This window comes from Osmerus mordax, chromosome 13 (assembly GCF_038355195.1).
Source record: "Osmerus mordax isolate fOsmMor3 chromosome 13, fOsmMor3.pri, whole genome shotgun sequence".
Classification (NCBI taxonomy): Eukaryota; Metazoa; Chordata; class Actinopteri; order Osmeriformes; family Osmeridae; genus Osmerus; species Osmerus mordax.
In genome coordinates, this window is record NC_090062.1 from 13,942,671 (window position 1) to 13,960,235 (window position 17,565).

At 40.7% G+C, this 17,565-nt stretch overlaps 1 protein-coding gene across 10 annotated transcripts in view; it reads right to left on the bottom strand.

Moving 5' to 3' along the window:
* The window catches only part of LOC136955786 (myocyte-specific enhancer factor 2A-like), a 36,285-nt gene extending 22,024 nt beyond the window's left edge, over positions 1 to 14,261 (bottom strand). For 5 of the 10 annotated variants that reach the window (XM_067249520.1, XM_067249519.1, XM_067249516.1 and 2 more), the window contains exons 1-3: positions 14,156 to 14,256; positions 11,012 to 11,110; positions 2,147 to 2,317 (exon numbers count right to left, since the gene is read on the bottom strand). In XM_067249520.1, coding sequence (XP_067105621.1) covers positions 2,147 to 2,200 — 54 coding nt within the window. In that variant the 5' untranslated portion in view covers positions 2,201 to 2,317; positions 11,012 to 11,110; positions 14,156 to 14,256. Of the gene's footprint in view, positions 1 to 2,146; positions 2,318 to 11,011; positions 11,111 to 14,155 lie in introns of all 10 variants that reach the window. The other 5 variants (XM_067249518.1, XM_067249517.1, XM_067249514.1 and 2 more) reach the window with 2 other exon arrangements.
* Between the last annotated feature and the right edge of the window lie 3,304 nt (positions 14,262 to 17,565).

A 17,565-nucleotide genomic window follows, 5' to 3' on the forward strand; every position in this document is an offset into this window, starting at 1 on the left:
GGGAAGGGATTGGAAAATGGCTACACATTCCTGTAGTTCATTTAATAACTAATCTTACCAGTGATTCTTATCACAGAATTTTTAAGTAGTTCACAGATTAGTTGCCAATTGAAACTTGTGGGGTTTTGTAAACATCACAGCTGCCACCTATAGCCTTTGCATTAGCCACTAGCATGTCAGTTTGTGTTTGGCATCGTGCTCAACGAAGCCTATTGATGACTGAAGACCTCTTACACTCTCATAGACATACCTGGTATGGGGCTTTTAACTTGGGCACTGTGAGTAGCACTATGATATGCATGATGGTACTTTATCTTTACATATTTCATATCCCGGAGGCAGCCAAAAAAAGGCATCTTTAGTAAGGACCGGAAGGTAAGAGGACCACAGTATGGTAACATGCATGTCGAAGAGGAGCAAGTTTGAAAGGTATAGTGGGGCATTATTGATGCTGGAATAATTCTCCTTTTCATTAAGTTAGAATAAAGTAAAGCTGCTCTATATTAGCAAAATGCCATTTAACACAAATTACGTTTTTTTCTGGCTCTGCTTAAAGCCAACCAAATATTTGGATGGGTAGGCCTCAACATTGCATCTCAGTGATTTGAATAAATATCCAAAAGGTCAAGAATCTAGAAGCCTTGATAACGATTATGCAAGTGGGGACTTCTTTTCACTACTCCAAGTGTATCTGTCTGTAATTAGCGTAGTTATAGTACAGCACATTCTTTTAATGTCAGGGTTATTAATTGCCTGTGGAGCGGCCACACAGTCAGAGCTTCTGCTTGTCACCACAACACCGCTAGTATGCTAATAACGATTCCCCTGAGGACAGTCGACAAGAAGCCCCAGAGAGCTCAGCCTCGGAGGCTTGTTCCACATCGTCCAAAACGAGCAAACACTCATTAGAACCCCATAGAAAGCGATTTTTGCGATGAAAGTTTATGTAGATTTATCATGCGAGCATGACCTAGCTGGAGAAAATATCCGAAACTGTGCCGTTACGAGAATAAACTATTTGCTAAAGTGTTGTGTGGAGAAAGTTAGGGAGGTCTACAACAATTTTTTTTTATTTTACTTTTCCTCGGTGGAGAAGCTGTGAGTCTGATTTGGGAGACGATCATTGCAGCAGGTTCATTTCAAATCTCCAACGGCTCTTATAGCAACATCCAGATACATGCTGTAATTCATGCTTCAGAGCGACTGCATGGAATCAAATCAAACTTTCATGCAGCGGTCAAAAATATAATATAATATAACGCTGAACCATACATTTAAAGTGACAGGGGTGCGTTGAAGTTTGCATACTACATCTATAAATGGACCCACCTAACAAACCAACATCAAATATAGATATCATATAGGCCTACAGATGCTTTTTTCCGGCCGCATCCCTATTTCCAGTCTAAGACAGAGGTCCAGACAGGCTGGTATTTGTTGTGCCGTTAGCATGGGTTATATATTTAGAGGAGGCAGACAGACAGAGTGGATTCCAGTGGGCTGTGTGGCTGGAGAGGGCGATGGTGAGGCAGGGAGAGAAGGCTGCTGTGTGTCCCTCTGACCCACCCTGCTAATGAGAGGGTGCCGTCCAGCCCGGGCTAACCCTAATTACTGCCCCAAGCATCCCAGCTGGTACCGCAGACAGGGGCAGCCAGCCTGCCTGCCTACCTTCCCAGCACTCGACAAGACATCCAGTATCCTACCACACCTTGCCTGAGAGGCTGGGAAAAACTGGGCCCACATCTTCACCATCCGTTCCACCACACCCTGTTTCAGGTTAACTTCAGCAGGGCGGATGGATAATGGACTGACGTGGGATTTGAATAAGTATGCATATTCTAAAAATTACTGAATAGGCATGCAACAAATAGTGAGGGTTTCTTTTCAGGCAGAGAAGTTTTGCTGCATAAATGTGTTTCTAGGTGCCAGTGTGGATGCACACTAATAGATTTCTAGTCCACAGTTGACTGACTTCCAATTATCTTTTTAGGAGATAACTATACAAACAAAAAGACAATTCTGCAAAAATATAAGTCATTATAGAGAGAAAAAACATTGCTTGAGGTGTGAAAGAGACTGGCAAGTCTTGAGAAGACGGACTGAAAAATGATGACATATGAAGGTGACATGTGAAGGTGACACTGACCTGCCTGTTCCTCTCGTCCATGATTCGTGTGATCTGGATCTTCTTCCGCCCCATGGTGGGATCGAGTTTGATTTCTCTGACACCCAAAGAATATCAGAAACAACGTCTGTGTGAATATTCCAGAACGGATCCTTAACACATTGTCTCTCTGTCTTCACTTTGCCTCAACAACTGTGGAAAAAGAGACACGGAGGAAAAAGCTTGAGTCTGAAGTCGACACGTTTCCTTAACTTTTTACAATGAAAAGGAATCATAGAAAAACAAGTTGTGATTTGTTGTGAAACAAACAAAACAAAATGTAAACCAGTAAGCGTAGTTTGTTACCAACGTGAAAAAAAAAAAATCAATAAGTGTAGTTTGTTACCGACCTTATAAAATACATCCCCTCCGGTTTCATATATTTATCTCCATTCTTATCCTTTCAAACTGTCTTTTGCACCAGAGCTGAAAGCTAATCCTACTTATTCGAACAACCAACACTACAGTCTGAGAAGGATTGTGCAGCTATAGATCCCCAGACTGACGTTCCCACCTGAGCAGCTAACTGTCCCACCTCTCCTCAGAAGTCCTTTGGCTTCTCAGCCTTGCCCCAAGTCCCTGAGCCCTTCCCTAATCTCATTGAATCTAAAGAGGTACACAGAAGCAGGTCAGGGCTGGGTGAAGGGGGTTTATCCAAACGACACCCCCCCACAACCACCCCCTCCCTCACCCCAGGATTATAGCAGCACGTGGAGCCAAGATCCAGGACCTGAAGTGCAGTCCGGAGCAGACCAGCAGATACTATGACACCAAAGCCATCTTATGACAGAGCTGATTTATAGGGCTTGCAGATGATGTATGTGTTCTATATGATTTACTATCTCGGTGACTAGAACATATGGTTGAAGAAGACCAATCTGTTTTGCATTTTACAGTTTGTATGATCTAAAGAAAAGTTTTGCTATATTGATATATATAGAAAGTGTACATTACCTGCTGATGGACTAAACATATGTTTAAGGCTTTGTGTACGGTATAAAAGACAGTATTACAGTGTGTACTTCTTGGAAGTGCTAACCAGAAAGTTGCTGCATACAGAGATCAATACAGATGTAATATGTCACTATAGGAGAAACTACATCTACTTGACATAAAAATCAATATGACCCTAAGCCCACTCACATTCCCCACTGTAAGGAAAATCAACACCAGGCGGCAGAGGGAAGCACAGACTTCAATGAGAGCCTGACAGTGTACCGTAAAATCTCACGATCTATGCACAGCAAACATTATCCTGCCCATGTATGTCATTAAACACTATGGTTGTTGTCTACAAGCTGTTGTTATGGAGTATTAATCAATAAAACTGGGTTCTCTTCTCCAAATAAACATGTATAGCACTACACAACACAGCATCTAATCCATGAGCTTCAAAACCTTTGTAACCTTTGTCGGTACTTCCAAAGACATCACATCCTCTCCTTCCAAAACAAACTACTTTTTTTTCTTGTAAGTGTGATATCCGATTCTACAGGAGTTTTGGAACTGCGGCTTTGCAAGAAAATGTTCAGAGTTTGGTATTCAGTTCGCTTGTTCAGAGAACTATAGACGGAGGCCATTTTCATTCAAATGCTTCTCTATCAAACAAGTGCTGAACAACAACACAATAGTCTTTATTAACATTTAGCCTCACAACAAAAATTGCAATTTTCTATGTTCACATTAGCATAGCACAAAAACATCTTACACAACCCCACACAAGTCAACTATTGCAAACTTCCGAGTGTCTGTGAGGAACAAACGTCATGTTTGGTGAACTCTACCACTCCAAGGAAGCTTCTTAATCTTTTGTCAATCAGTAAAATCTTATTGAGCCGTCAAAGCGTGTCCATGCGAGCCCTTCTTCCTGTCGCAGACCTCTGCATCCTACCACAGGCTTTGCACAGCCCACTCTTGGAGCTTCCTGCTCCCAGGCAACTTCCTGTTTTTGTGTCCTCCACGGTCCGACCATGGCAGAGTGGAGATCAGTGGACACACCTCCCCTGACATCTTTTCCCCTTTTTCTTTTTCTGACCTAACCCTCGTGACTAAACAAGAACAGCAATGTCCGGTGTGTGCTACAGGGGCTGCTTGTCCTCAGGTTGTTGTTAAATTGTTTAGTCTCGGCTTTTCATATGTAAACTACAACAATTGCAAGGTTTTTTTTGCTCCCAGTAGTGTGTGTTAGTGGTGCCTTTAAAATACAGCCTAGATTTGGTGGAAACACAGTCACCCAATTTGGTCAGAGTTCAAGCCTGACAGTCATGCAGATGACTCATGTTATTATAGCTCAGGGAGAAGGATTTGTGGTCTAAGTAGCAGTGGAGAAGAGTGTGAAGTGGAGGGGTGGTAATGTTGGTCTCTGATGTGAACCAGACACACAGCTGATCCCTGACAATAACCCCCCCTCCCCCCACCCCATCACCACATTCACCACTGTTCCTCCACCTTACTTCTGTTGCTAAGGCAACTAACAAGCTGTAATTAACAAGGTCTACCTTGTTGTAGCTGAAGATGCAAGGTGGAAGTTTGGTAGGAAACGCCAGAGGTAGAAACAGAAAGAGATCACTGAGGCGAAAAGGAGATTTTATTTGGAGAGAAAAAACAATGTATAGCTTTGACAAGAAAATAAATACTGTTCTCCTTCAGAGAACCATGGTGTCAAAACCCCTGGCAGCAGCATAACTGGCTGGGTTTGTGTGGTCCCCTTTTGAGAAACCCTGCAATGAGGTGACATGTGCCTTGACTCTACACTGAAACACACACACACAGAACTGCCTTGCACTTCCCACAGCACTGTCATCTTTTAGCATACACTTGAGAAGAGAAATATAACAAGGCCTGCATGGAGAGGGCCTCTGCCACATACAACACTGGCCTGTCAACCCCAATAGCACTGAGGAATGAATGCATTGTGTAATCACAGACTTTCTATGGAGGAGGAAAAGAGAAATAAAGAGAAAGAGATGGGAGACAGTGTGTTTGAGAGGGAGAGAGAAGAGCACGAAAGAGGAAGAGAACGAGAGAGCAAAGAGCAGAGAAAGAAAAAAGAGGGAGTGACACAGAGAGGGAGAGAGAGAGAGAGAGAGAGAGAGAGAGAGAGAGAGAGAGAGAGAAGAGAGAGAGAAAGAAAGAATGAGAGAAAGAGAGAGACTACTCAGGCATTTATAAGACTATATACCATTTAGGAGTGCGAGATATTGCACTGGCAGAGTGTGACTGTGCTGATGGTGCTGCATGGTAGTATTCACACAGAGATATTGTATTGAAATTAACTTTGACTGATTGAAGAAGAACAATGGAACAGTTGTCTTCTGTATCTTCATTTGCATATTAATATGTTCAATGTGTCTAAAAAGGGTTAGGCCTATGCTAATTTCATTAGCAATGTCTCAACTTGAGTGCATAAAATGTGAAATCTTAAATACCACATACTGTACTAAAATTCAATTGATAAATGCCACAGGCGGCTACAGTACAGTCCATGGATTTCAATACTTCCATACTTGTCCAGAGTCATGGGCAAAAGCTCCTACAGTACTGTAGTTATCATGGCTGACTTGTGACTGTCCAGTAGCTTTCTCAGGCCCATTAGGCTCTGTGTAAAAGTAGTGTAATTGGTAGCAGTTCCATCAATCTCCCTTTAATGGCAGTCTGCTGATATCCGAGGTAGGGGGCCGTGCTGTAATGGTGGTGACCCCCATGTGAACCCCAACAGGAGTCCCAAACTGGATCAATGAGAGTTCAGAGAAACCCTTGCTAACGTGTAACACAAGCAAGCCATCGAGGAGATTCACTCTCAAAACATCCTCACAAGGCTTGGCTCACAAGAGATGCCAATGACTATGAACTGAACTCTTGCAGACCTTTTATGTGTTAATTCAACTCAATGATTGGTAAGATGCTGGTCAGAGATGGGGCTAAAAGTGTGGGAAAGCCATACCAGCCAATTACACTGAATGTTGGTCCTCTATCGCTATCAGAAAAAAACAGATTGTTTGCATCCACATTATTTGCAAGCATTCAGGGCTTTCCAATGAAGGGCTTGCATTCACAATCAACTCTCCGTCATTCACCCCCTCCTTCTATTGAATTTGCATCAAAGTCCATCAGCAGTTAAAGTGCCCGCTGGAGGCATAATCAGACGGACAGTGAGGAAATCAGCATACCCACAGTCCTCTGGCGAGTTCTATAGTGCATGGCTGCCTTTTGATGTTATTCGGACGAGAACTTTAGAAATGGTAAACAACAAGGATGAATCAAGGATCTACTCCTCAGGGGCCATGTTAGGATATCTCAGCCCTCAATAACCTGCATGTTTACTCACTGTAGTCTTGTACATTGCCTTAACACAGCTTTCAATTATTCAACACAGTTTTAAATATTTCTCTTTTTTTCCCCAAGACTATCTTTGATGCAAGCGATACGAATGAAATTTTATTCAAGGAGATAATGAAGTTACAGGTACTTCAAAGAACATAAAATATGTATTCTGTAATGCAAATTATGCTCTACTCTATGGTTTAAACATACCAAATTTGGGCATCTTAAACAGGCTTCAAAACAATAACAGTCTAACCTTTAATCCACCTATGTTAAAGATTTGTAAAACATCTCTCATTTGGCTTCAATTAAAATATCTCTCCAGTCATTATTAGCGTTTTACTGGCCTTGCCCCCAGTGCCATAACTGTTCCAGTTGTCAGCTCTCAATGTTTTTACGGCCCGGCCATTTACTGTGATTAATTCATTACTCAAAGCCAGACGTGCTTCAATGTGGTGTCATGCTGTCTGAGTATTGACAGTGGCCTTTGGTACTTTGCGGGTCACAAACCGCAAAGTACCAAAAAAACAATTAGTTTTTTTCCGTGATGTAATAATTAAACTCATCTTACTCCTTTACCAGACAACTTATTTAACTGGAAGCTAAGGGGCCAAAGTGATTAAATGCTTTTAATTGTTCTGCATTCTCACCACCCAAACTGAAAGGGCTGTGATGCTGAGCTTACGATGGGAAAATCGCTCCCACTTATCCTGGCTCAGCTGATGATGATGGGAGAGTTCTGATTGGCTACTCAGTGAGAGGACAGTATGACACGTGGCCTGGTTGAGATTTTGTGAAGCAGAACCTCATTAGGTCAAAATGTGCAGTGTATAAATGTGTAAGTAGTACAACCACTTTAGATAAACATCCTTGCTTTTTCATAGACCAGACCATTCTCCCAGAAAACAGACCACACACTCGCACATTTTCTTGTCAAAAGGATCGCCATCCAGCTAGTTTGTTTACTACCTTCAGATACCTTCAGTTCCCACCATGTAGACTCTATGACCAACCCATTTTAATTTGAAACAATCCATAACGCTAGACATCTATCCCCAGTCTGAGAGCTGTGCTCGCTGAAACCCCATCCGTCTAAGTGTAACACTATTACTCACATTTTCATAAGCTGTGCGCAGAGCTAGTAAAAATTTGACAACAACCTGCTTATTTAATTACTCTGCCTGCTGTGATGTAATTTCATTATTGTGTTGCTTTTATAACAGTTGCAGTGGAATCATATTTTCCCTTCTTGAATGCTGTCAGTCCTTTTAACACAAAGAGGGTGATGTCATGCGTACCCCACAAATCGAAAGACAGGCTGCCCTGTAAAACCAGATTTTCTCCTTCTTTGGCCTCTGTTCTTTTATATTAAAAAAAACACAAAAAAACTGTTGAACTTTTAAAACTGAGACACTTTTTCCATTATTTTCTACAAACTTTAAATGTCCCAAGTTAATGTCTTGACCAAATACCTAGTTTGAGACCATTACCTTGTTTCATAGTTTTTTAAACAATGTGCTGCTTTGCACAGCAGCTCAACTGTAGTCAGTTAAAATAAGTAACTTTAAGAGAGCTCAACAATAATTATTTTCTTCAAGATCGATAACCGTGTTAAACCTTCCCAAACAGACTCTTTATCATATAATGAATTTGTGTTTAACACCGAACTAGACACCAAAATGAGAAAGAACACTGCATAATATCGTATATAGTATCGCGCCCTATCTTTTGATCTAGTAAATGAAATTATAATGAATTCTTCCAACTTGTTAATTTCTGCTCTCACTGAAATGAAGTGTTTTCAGCAAAGTGATATCTTGCTTTCAAGTGGTGCAGCGATTGTTAAGACATTTAAGGACTTTATCCCGAGAGTTGAGCTCCAGGGTTTCCTTGGGCTGCCCCAACCAAATTTTCCTGTCTTCAGACTGTATTTACTGAGTAAACAACAGAGATGTTCAGTGGGGTCATACGGTATAGTATGATTCCTATTCATGTTTACATTACCTATGACACGAACAATGTTCATGCAAATGAACTGTTGGTGTCTTATTTATGTGAATGGGATACCGAAAATACAAGACTATTTTACAGCACAAAGTAAAAAATATACAAACGTTAATGTAACATAGCAAACACCCCTTAGGCAGAACTGTACACACTGCTGTATGGTGAATTAGGTCTTCAATTAGGTCTGTGTGTGTCACATACTTCATCACGGCACTGTGCACTATCTATCTATAGTTCCGGGAATCTGTGTGTGCGCGTCTCACCAACATCTTAATCACTGACTGCATCACGAGTACTGCGCACTAAATACACCAATGACGCCCACACACACACACACTGCCAGTGGTAACAGTCAGTGTATGAACATGCACGCCAATGGAGGGTTAAAGTGCACAAGTGCTGGGGGAAGAGAGGAATTATATGCTACAACAGGATTAGAAGAGAGTTAAAGAAGCTGATGGCTCAGGTACCGTCTCAACCCCCACCCCCTCCCATGCATGTAATGGTCCAGGCCAAAAGACTGAAGCCATCTCCAGCAGGGATTAACTTCAGTGATAGTGGAAAGCAAGGTCATCAATGAGAGGTAGACAAACTAATGAGTTGCATCGACCATTATTAAAACCCTTATTTTGAATGTACTGTTTTGAAGTGAAAAGCCATCTGTATTTGTAATTATGTCACACACAATAAGACAATAAAATAGACAATAAAATAAACATCCTCCTTAATACATAGATTTAACATTGCTCTAATGGTGTGTAATAGTAATCTGTTTACATTAGTTCATAATGTGTAGGCTGTATTAAAACCTGACCCAGGACTAGAAGCAGACCAAAAAAAAAAAGAAAACTTGGGTTTGGACCTTTTCTCTCTAAATCAACATGCAGTTTAATTAAGCTGCAACATGCTGCCTCAAACCCAGCTCACAGTTTAAGTTGGCAAAGTTGAGCAAAACCTATTTACAGGGGCAACAAAGACAGTTTTATGTGAATACAGGAAAGTAGATTGAGAGGATAATATTTGGAAACAATTTTATTTGATTTCTTTATTTATTGAGTGTAATTTCTGAGCTCCTCTGGAACTTATTTAGCATCAAACGTGTGGCGATGTGGCCTAGTGGTCAGACAGGAGGCAGCCAGAGGTTTTCTGGGTTTGAGATCTCCAATGGACAGCTTGGGAGCATAATTTCTGGGCAACCCAGCAGGAATACTTCCAAAAGCCACAGACAGGCGAGAAAGGAGAGGAGAGCACAGCATACCCATATCTAGTGTAGCGCCTGTAACAGACTAGTATAAAAGCTGTTAAAACATACTTCTTGGAGGAGTCATTAAGAGTGAACCTGCTCTGTATCTTTAATGTTCCTTCCTGAAACAGTCATGTGTCCGATGGGTTGTACTGTCAAGACGATTATTCACAGGCTTCAGGATTCTGTATGCTCCTCTAAGGTCTTGTGCAAAAGCACCTGAGTCCCCTTAGTTCTGAGACGAGGCTACATACAGTTTTGCGTTGGTTAGGGACTGTGCATCAATGGCACTTAAGCTGATGGCAATATGGGCTCCAACAATGGTGGATCAGAGCTAGGCCAAAGGAGAAGCAACCTCTGCAGAGTGCTTTTATAACACATCCATTATAACCCAGAATAGCCCATTTTGGAAGAGTGCCTGCAGTGTGTTTACATAATCTCCTTAAACTTTTGTATTATAACAGTGCTACAGTAAGCTTTTGTAATGAATCTTTAAATCAAATTAAACTTTCAGAACAATCGGTAAGGCATTTTTTGTCAGTAACTACTACATGTTTTAGTGACAGATGAGCTATCAATATTGAAAATGCATTTGTTGGGACAGCTCTACAGGCATATTGGAATGCTTTAACTTATCAAGAATCATTTTAAAAGCACTATGTAAAACAAAGCAAAACCATTGATAGCCAACAATGACTACTATACATGCACCAGAAAAACTGAAATATGAGATATTCCTTTGCTAAACATACATAACCTCACTCCACAAAGATGTACCTCCAGTCTCTTACAGAGAAGGTATCACTCCACAAACTAAACATATCATATCTATTATCACTTGCCTACTGTAATACTAAATACACCTCTTTCTAAATATTTTCGCAGGCCTTGAGGGATAACTGTAAGCGATTTCAATCAGGAGAGTTGTCATTGGACTGGTCATAAAGGACAAAACACTGAGATGAAATTCAGGACTTTTAGTAAATGTTATTCTGTATCCAGCTGAGCTAAGTGGGGATGGCTCCAACTCACTGTAGTCTGTTACAGTGAAAGGCATGTCGACTCATGGAACCCAAATGAAAAGTTACCGTAATACCTCTGAGCCAGTGAAAATAAAATTTTAGACCAGTGAAATAATCACAGTAAGGATGTGGCTCAAAGAACTTGTAGAAGGCAATACAATTTTCAAAGCAAAACAACAGAAAGGTCCAAGAGACGCTTATGATTGTAAATGGTCGTGATTCAAGCTGTAGCTCATAGCAATGGTATCTTACCTGGCAGTAACCGTAATACTCCTCTTTTGGCAGGACACAGATCTCTTAGGGTTGGTTCACCTACGGCAGGCTCTCAAACTCGGGGTGGTTAAGATTGTGCTAAAAATAAGAGGAGAAGACTTCTTGCTCAGTACCTCAGGACCACAGTGAAAGAATCCACCTTCTACAGCAGCTCTCAGAAAAGGCTCCCTCACACTAATCCTTTGAAGAGATTAAATGAAGAGTGATATTGCAAGTATAGATCTCAACTGAGGCTGATGTCTCCCGACAGAGAATGTACTTTTTAGTGCTTCTCCACTGAGTGGCTCACATCAAGAGCACTGATACACACAGTGGCATACACACAAAGAGAGAGCGAGAGTAAGAGAGAGAGAGAGAGAGAGAGAGCGAGAGTGTGAGTGTGAGAGAGAGAGAGCAAGAGTGAGAGAGAGTGTGAGAGAGAGTAAGAGAGTAAGAGAGAGAGAGAGAGCGAGAGTGTGAGTGTGAGTGTGAGTGTGAGAGAGAGAGAGAGAGAGAGAGAGAGAGAGAGAGAGAGAGAGAGAGAGAGAGAGAGAGAGAGAGAGAGAGCAAGAGTGAGAGAGAGCAAGAGTGAGAGAGAGTAAGAGAGTAAGAGAGAGAGAGAGAGCAAGAGTGAGAGAGAGTGTGAGAGAGAGAGAGAGAGAGAGAGAGAGAGAGAGAGAGAGAGAGAGAGAGAGAGAGAGAGAGACAGAGAGAGAGAGAGAGAGAGAGAGAGAGAGAGAGAGACAGAGAGAGAGAGCAAAATATATACACGGGGGAAAAAAAGAGCCAGGTCTGATTCTGATTCAAAGTTGGTTGCAAGATTAACTGTAGTTAGGTTATTTCTTTGCATATAAATCCCCAACAGTGGAGTGGAGATAGATCCATCATTATTTATATGATGAATGATAAGGAATATCATTTGTTAAGCCATGCATCACACCAGCTAATCAGGGTGAATAAGGAATGCACTCCTCTGTAGCAACAGGCAGCATCAGATCCACTAGAGAAGTGTGTCATGTAATTGACTAGAAAAAACTCACTTACAGAGTGAGTTCCAGAAATAGCCTTTCAATACCCCCCAAAAACACACACACACACACACACACACACACACACACACACACACACACACACACACACAGAGGTCTCTATTTCCGAGTTATGCAGTGCTAAAAAAGACGTCTGTGCCTTAGAACTGTTGCTATTTTTGTTTACCACCATGCCAGAAATACCCTTTCATTGGGTAGCTCAAGGAGAAAGGGGGAAAAAAACCTGAGGAACATGGATTCATTAGAACCAGAATATCATGTGTCCTTATCCTACACTGATGACTATCAAGCCAAGGTTACGGCACTGTGTTTTAGTCACACTATCCTTGTTTTATTCTGCTGAAACGTAGCCGTGACATAAAATAAATAGAATACTGTGACAGATATTTCATCCAGTTAAAGCCATTGAATGCTACTCGATGTTGAGAGCAACTTTTCCATTCACTGCTCAGTCATCACGATGCCAGTAAATCCTCTCCCCAGCATCTACTGCAAAACGGTATTCATCAAATTGTACTCATCTAATTACATGTGCGTGTGGGGTAAAATGCATTTGATTAAATGAGATGGAAGTGCATAACATGCTGATTGCAAACAAATCAGTTTATTGAGGTATAAGTGAATTATATGATGTGGAAGTTAAAAGTAATATAAGGCTCAAGAAATGCTTTTAAATATGAGAATACTGATGTGATTGAATCCCAGTTGTGTTGCCAGGTCTGTTATTGGCAATAGGCTATGTTGTATAAAAATGTCTTGCAATATACAGAGTGTATCCCTAGTGGGCGTACCTTCCCAAATTCATATGAAGACTTGTAATCTAACTCTGTATATACTCACATATCTGGCATCTGCTCTTAATAACACACAAGGTCATGGGATTATGACAACAACAAAAAAACATTTAGAATTGTGACAAAGGAGTGGTTTCTATCAAATATTTTCAATGCAAGTCATAATAGTTTTATTAACCTCAAAACGTACCTTTGAGTCATTCAAAAGCAATGAAATGTTCCCTTTCAACTAATTCAATAACATAATTGATTAGAGATAATTACATAACCCCATACTCACAACAACAAAGTTTTAATGTAATACAGTATAACAGAGAGTTAACAGGAATAATAACACAGTTCTCTAGACTGGCCATTGTGACGGTGATTGAAAATATATTCACAGTGAAACAAATTAGGGGCACACATGGTCCCCGAGGTCACTTTCATGACAGCGTACCATGACCTGATTACCTGTCTTCTGTAGCCTGTAATTACTAAAGCAAACAGACAGACTGACACTAAGGATAATTCAAACTGAAGTCGAAGGACTGGTAACTGTTGATGAAATATGCAGTAAAGGGAGATGGGTAGACGGCATCATCTTTAAGAGACTGCATACATAGATCTTGTATAAATATAAAAATGAGTTAAAGTAAAAAGGCTTTGATCCTATGTCTTTGTAACTCGTGACCATGTATTTAATGAAATACATAGCCGACAATCATGTGTTGGGTATACTGTCACAGTATTTTTTCTGTTCTGAAAATAATTCTTCATGGACAAATCCGACATGTGTTCCACTGCATATTATTTTTAGAGCGCTAACTGATAGCTTAGTTTATCACGATTGGGATCGATGTAGTTACTTGGAATACAGTAGGTTACAGCAGTAGCCCTGGTAGAACATTTTTCCAAAAATCACACGAATAGACTGCTCCACTGCTGAGATCTAGCTAGTTAACAGCTAGTAGTCTACCTTTATTACCTATAGTAGTTCACTTTAGATAATGGCACACAATTATTACATTCACAGCAAAGTACAGTTCACTGGGATTAATAATTACAGGGGGCATACATAAAGTAATAATAATGTTTGTACATGTCAAACATAAATTAAGACATGAATACAGACATAGGCTATACTAGTGATGTCAGTTTAGGATGTACCTTAAAACTAAGTTGCAATCTGAATGTGCTGCAAAGTAAAATCTCAGAAAGACTACCAAAACACAGCGGTCGTCTTGTTTCCTCAGCCCCTCTCTCAAGCTCTCGCTCTCTGCACAACGCTATGAGCAAAGATAACGCGGTTTGTAACTTACCCTGTTCCCCTCCCAGTCCTTTTCTCGATAAAGATATATTTTTATCAAAACGACTCCAAGAGAGACAGTGTTACATGGGCGTAATTTCACTCACGTTGACACTCGTCTGCTATTTTTAGGAAAGCAACTAACAAACTCAGAGAAGCAGGCTCTTGTCATTGCGAAGCTCCTCCCTTCTGAACAACAGCACCCTCCCACTTGACTCTTCCTAACTGGGGAATAACCTATTACTACACTGAAAAGCGTCACAAGTTGAGACAAAACAAGGCTCTCAATGTTTTTCCACAATTGCTTCTACAGTAAACTAATGTCGAACATTATGGTAGCCAAATATAAATAGCTATGCCGTGTTTTATGAAACTTTTGCCATGTTGATATTTAGTTAAATTGAAGTCCTAGCCTACTAATTTCTGGACTTAAGTTTTAGGTAGGGCCTATTTACCAGTCACTGTAGTTCTTTTTAAACATAATGCACCTACTTTGTGCACTAACTGATGCAGGTTCCCTTGTAGATGCACACTGCGAACAAAGATTGTCCATGGCCGTTGCAAATGACATCAAATACGGCGCCATCTGGAGTTAAGAGATTAGTGACATGAGCATATTTCATTTAAATTCGCACTGTTTAAACACATGGGAGTGTATAGTACACTGTAAAGCAACTATACTACTACCAGTGCTTTAATGCAGAATGTCTCAGTGGCATAAATTAAAGCGACAATACCACTTCTTGGTCAAAAGACTAAAGTGGACTAGCCTACTACCAAATATCATTCCATGGATTTTGTAATGTCACCTTTCATTCCCTCCAATCCCACATTGTCAAGTGCTTACTGTGAGTAAAACCTCAATCCCGCAGGCCAGAAGTCACACTGCAGTAACCCCAAATTTTGGTCCGGGCATGTGTGTTTAAGGAAGAGGAAGTCAGACAGATATCCTGTGCCTGTCTGTGTGCTGCTTGTGGTCTGTTTGTGTTGATTCCTCTCCACACTCACAGCAAGCTATATATCTGGCCCCTATCTTGTTTATATCAGCTTTCAGATGACCAGATAATTCCTAAATCTTACAGCAACGGATATACAGTGTCCCCGGAATGGGCTATAAAAATATAAATATGAAATGACAACCCAGACATTTAGCTGCACATACACATTTTGACACAACGGTTGGGCCAAATTCTTATGTCTCTCATTTTATTCATGGATTAGCCAAGCTATTCAATGTCTCCTTACCCCTGCACTTCTCAGATGGCATAAAGACGGATGGTCATATAATCCAGTATTCTTATTGAAATAAGTGGCTCTATCACTTTAATCACAGGATTTTTGATTGATAATCAAACCCCAGCTACTTCCTGTTGACAGGATTTAATAATATGAAGTTCACACCCTTTTGTAGAGAAAAAGTTGCTTAAACAATCCATAAAACATAAAATTCTGCATCCAATCATAACCTGGTAAACCTGTGTACACCTCTACATTAAACAACTTGCCATCCACTGACTATTCCTCGCTTCATTTTTTTTTCTTCCCCCTTCCATTCTCTCCACTGGAATCTGTTGGCACAGGTGGACAGAGGGAGACACAGGGGGCTTGAGAAGCATCTGCTTGCCCGTCACAGGTAATACATTTCTGTGTCAGGAAAAGGCATTATGGATTACAAATGTTTGCTTTGCGATGATTTATGGCCCTTTCTGGAAACTGCAAGCTGGACATGGCAGGATATTGTTCAGAGGGGAGGTTATACAGACTGGCGTATAAATGGTGAAGCATGGAGGGAGGGGGACTTGGCAGAAGGGGGTGGAGTATCTCATTTGTATTGTACCCAGGATGAAGTTTGCTGGCACTCAAACTACCCTCCCTTATCCTATGTCTATGGTCCTGATTAATATTGATGTTTATCTATGGAATATATTGTGTTGTCTCTGTACAGCTGAGTGTCTTGTGAACAACATCTAAACTTCTTGCCATGCCCTGTCCCCAGGAGACATATATCCATGAATGAGATAACTGTCCAACTGACTGTCAATTACAGTCATAGCAGCGAAGAATATAGAGGAAATATTGCAGGAAAGAGATTCTTAACTCTATGCCCCATTAGCATCTATGCAAAGAATAGTCCACGTGAATGAATTTATGATCTTGGAAAGTAATAACAGAGTAAATTATCCATACAAAAAGTTAATCTACCAGAGATTAATCCTAATTCTAATAACCATTTGTCATTTTTCTTATTCAAGTGCAGTACTGCCATCTTTTTTAACTCTCCTGGCGAAGGCCACTGGGTTTTCGTAACACACACTCATTGTAAAGTCTCCATTAAAGTTGTAAAAGGTAAAGCTTGTGTCATTCAGCCTAAGACTTTTGTTGGCTCTTCACTCTGACAGAACCCTTTCTCTGCCCCATCCTAACTCTCTGCACTTTGCTTTATCTGTTTGTTTTTTCCAAGGCTGCTGTTGGAGGTGACATTGAAGTCACTCACAAAGGAACCTGCTAGTGTTTGTTTGTGATAGGACCTGAGCTTCCCACAATAGAATCAGTTTAAACAAAAATCACCCTGTTACACATTATCATAATTTCATCTTTATTGAGAGAATATAGTATGACTGTACCTCAAGATCAGTACTGGTGGATCAGTTTTCATGCGTGCAATGCTCTGTGTATGCACCTGTTCCCTAAATTGTCCAGATCTGGCAACATCCTCTCTTTGTGTGCAGTACCATACTGAGGTGTAAATAGTTTTATGTTTTGGAGTCAGAGGGGGATCCCAAATAAACCAGATCAAAACCTGTGAAAACTAACTAGCAGCTACAATACAAATGTAGATCAGAAGAACTAGATTATGCCGTGACCTAATGGTCAAACTTGAACAGTACTCCCAAAGGTAACTGGTTGTTGAATATTATCTATAGTATTGCCATATACACACTGTTTCCTGCTATTGTCCCATTGTGGGGTATAATGAAGCCGAAGTTGACAATGACGACATCGGTTTTAGAGCTGGCTGAGAGTAAAGGTCAAAGTTGCACAGTGAGCGCTCAACTCTTTGTTAGAGCTGTTCCTGCTGTCACACACACACAAATGGACAGACACACACATGTTCTCTATATCATTCTCTTTCCCTCTTTTCTCTCTCTCAAACAGACATTAATATGCACATACACACACAAACAAACAAACACATCCATAGTATTTTTCAGCCCCATAGGGGAGAATCTCTCAACTTCTCAACCAATGGAAACCAGAGGACCAAATCTATATAAATCCTGCTCCTTGGAGAGAGGAGCAGTGCAAAAAAAATGACGGTCTAGCATACCGGCACTTTCCACTCATCTATCAGAGTTAACCGTGCTGGCTCAAAATATCATGAGATTCTACAGTATACGTAATGTAGTTTAACACCCTCAAATC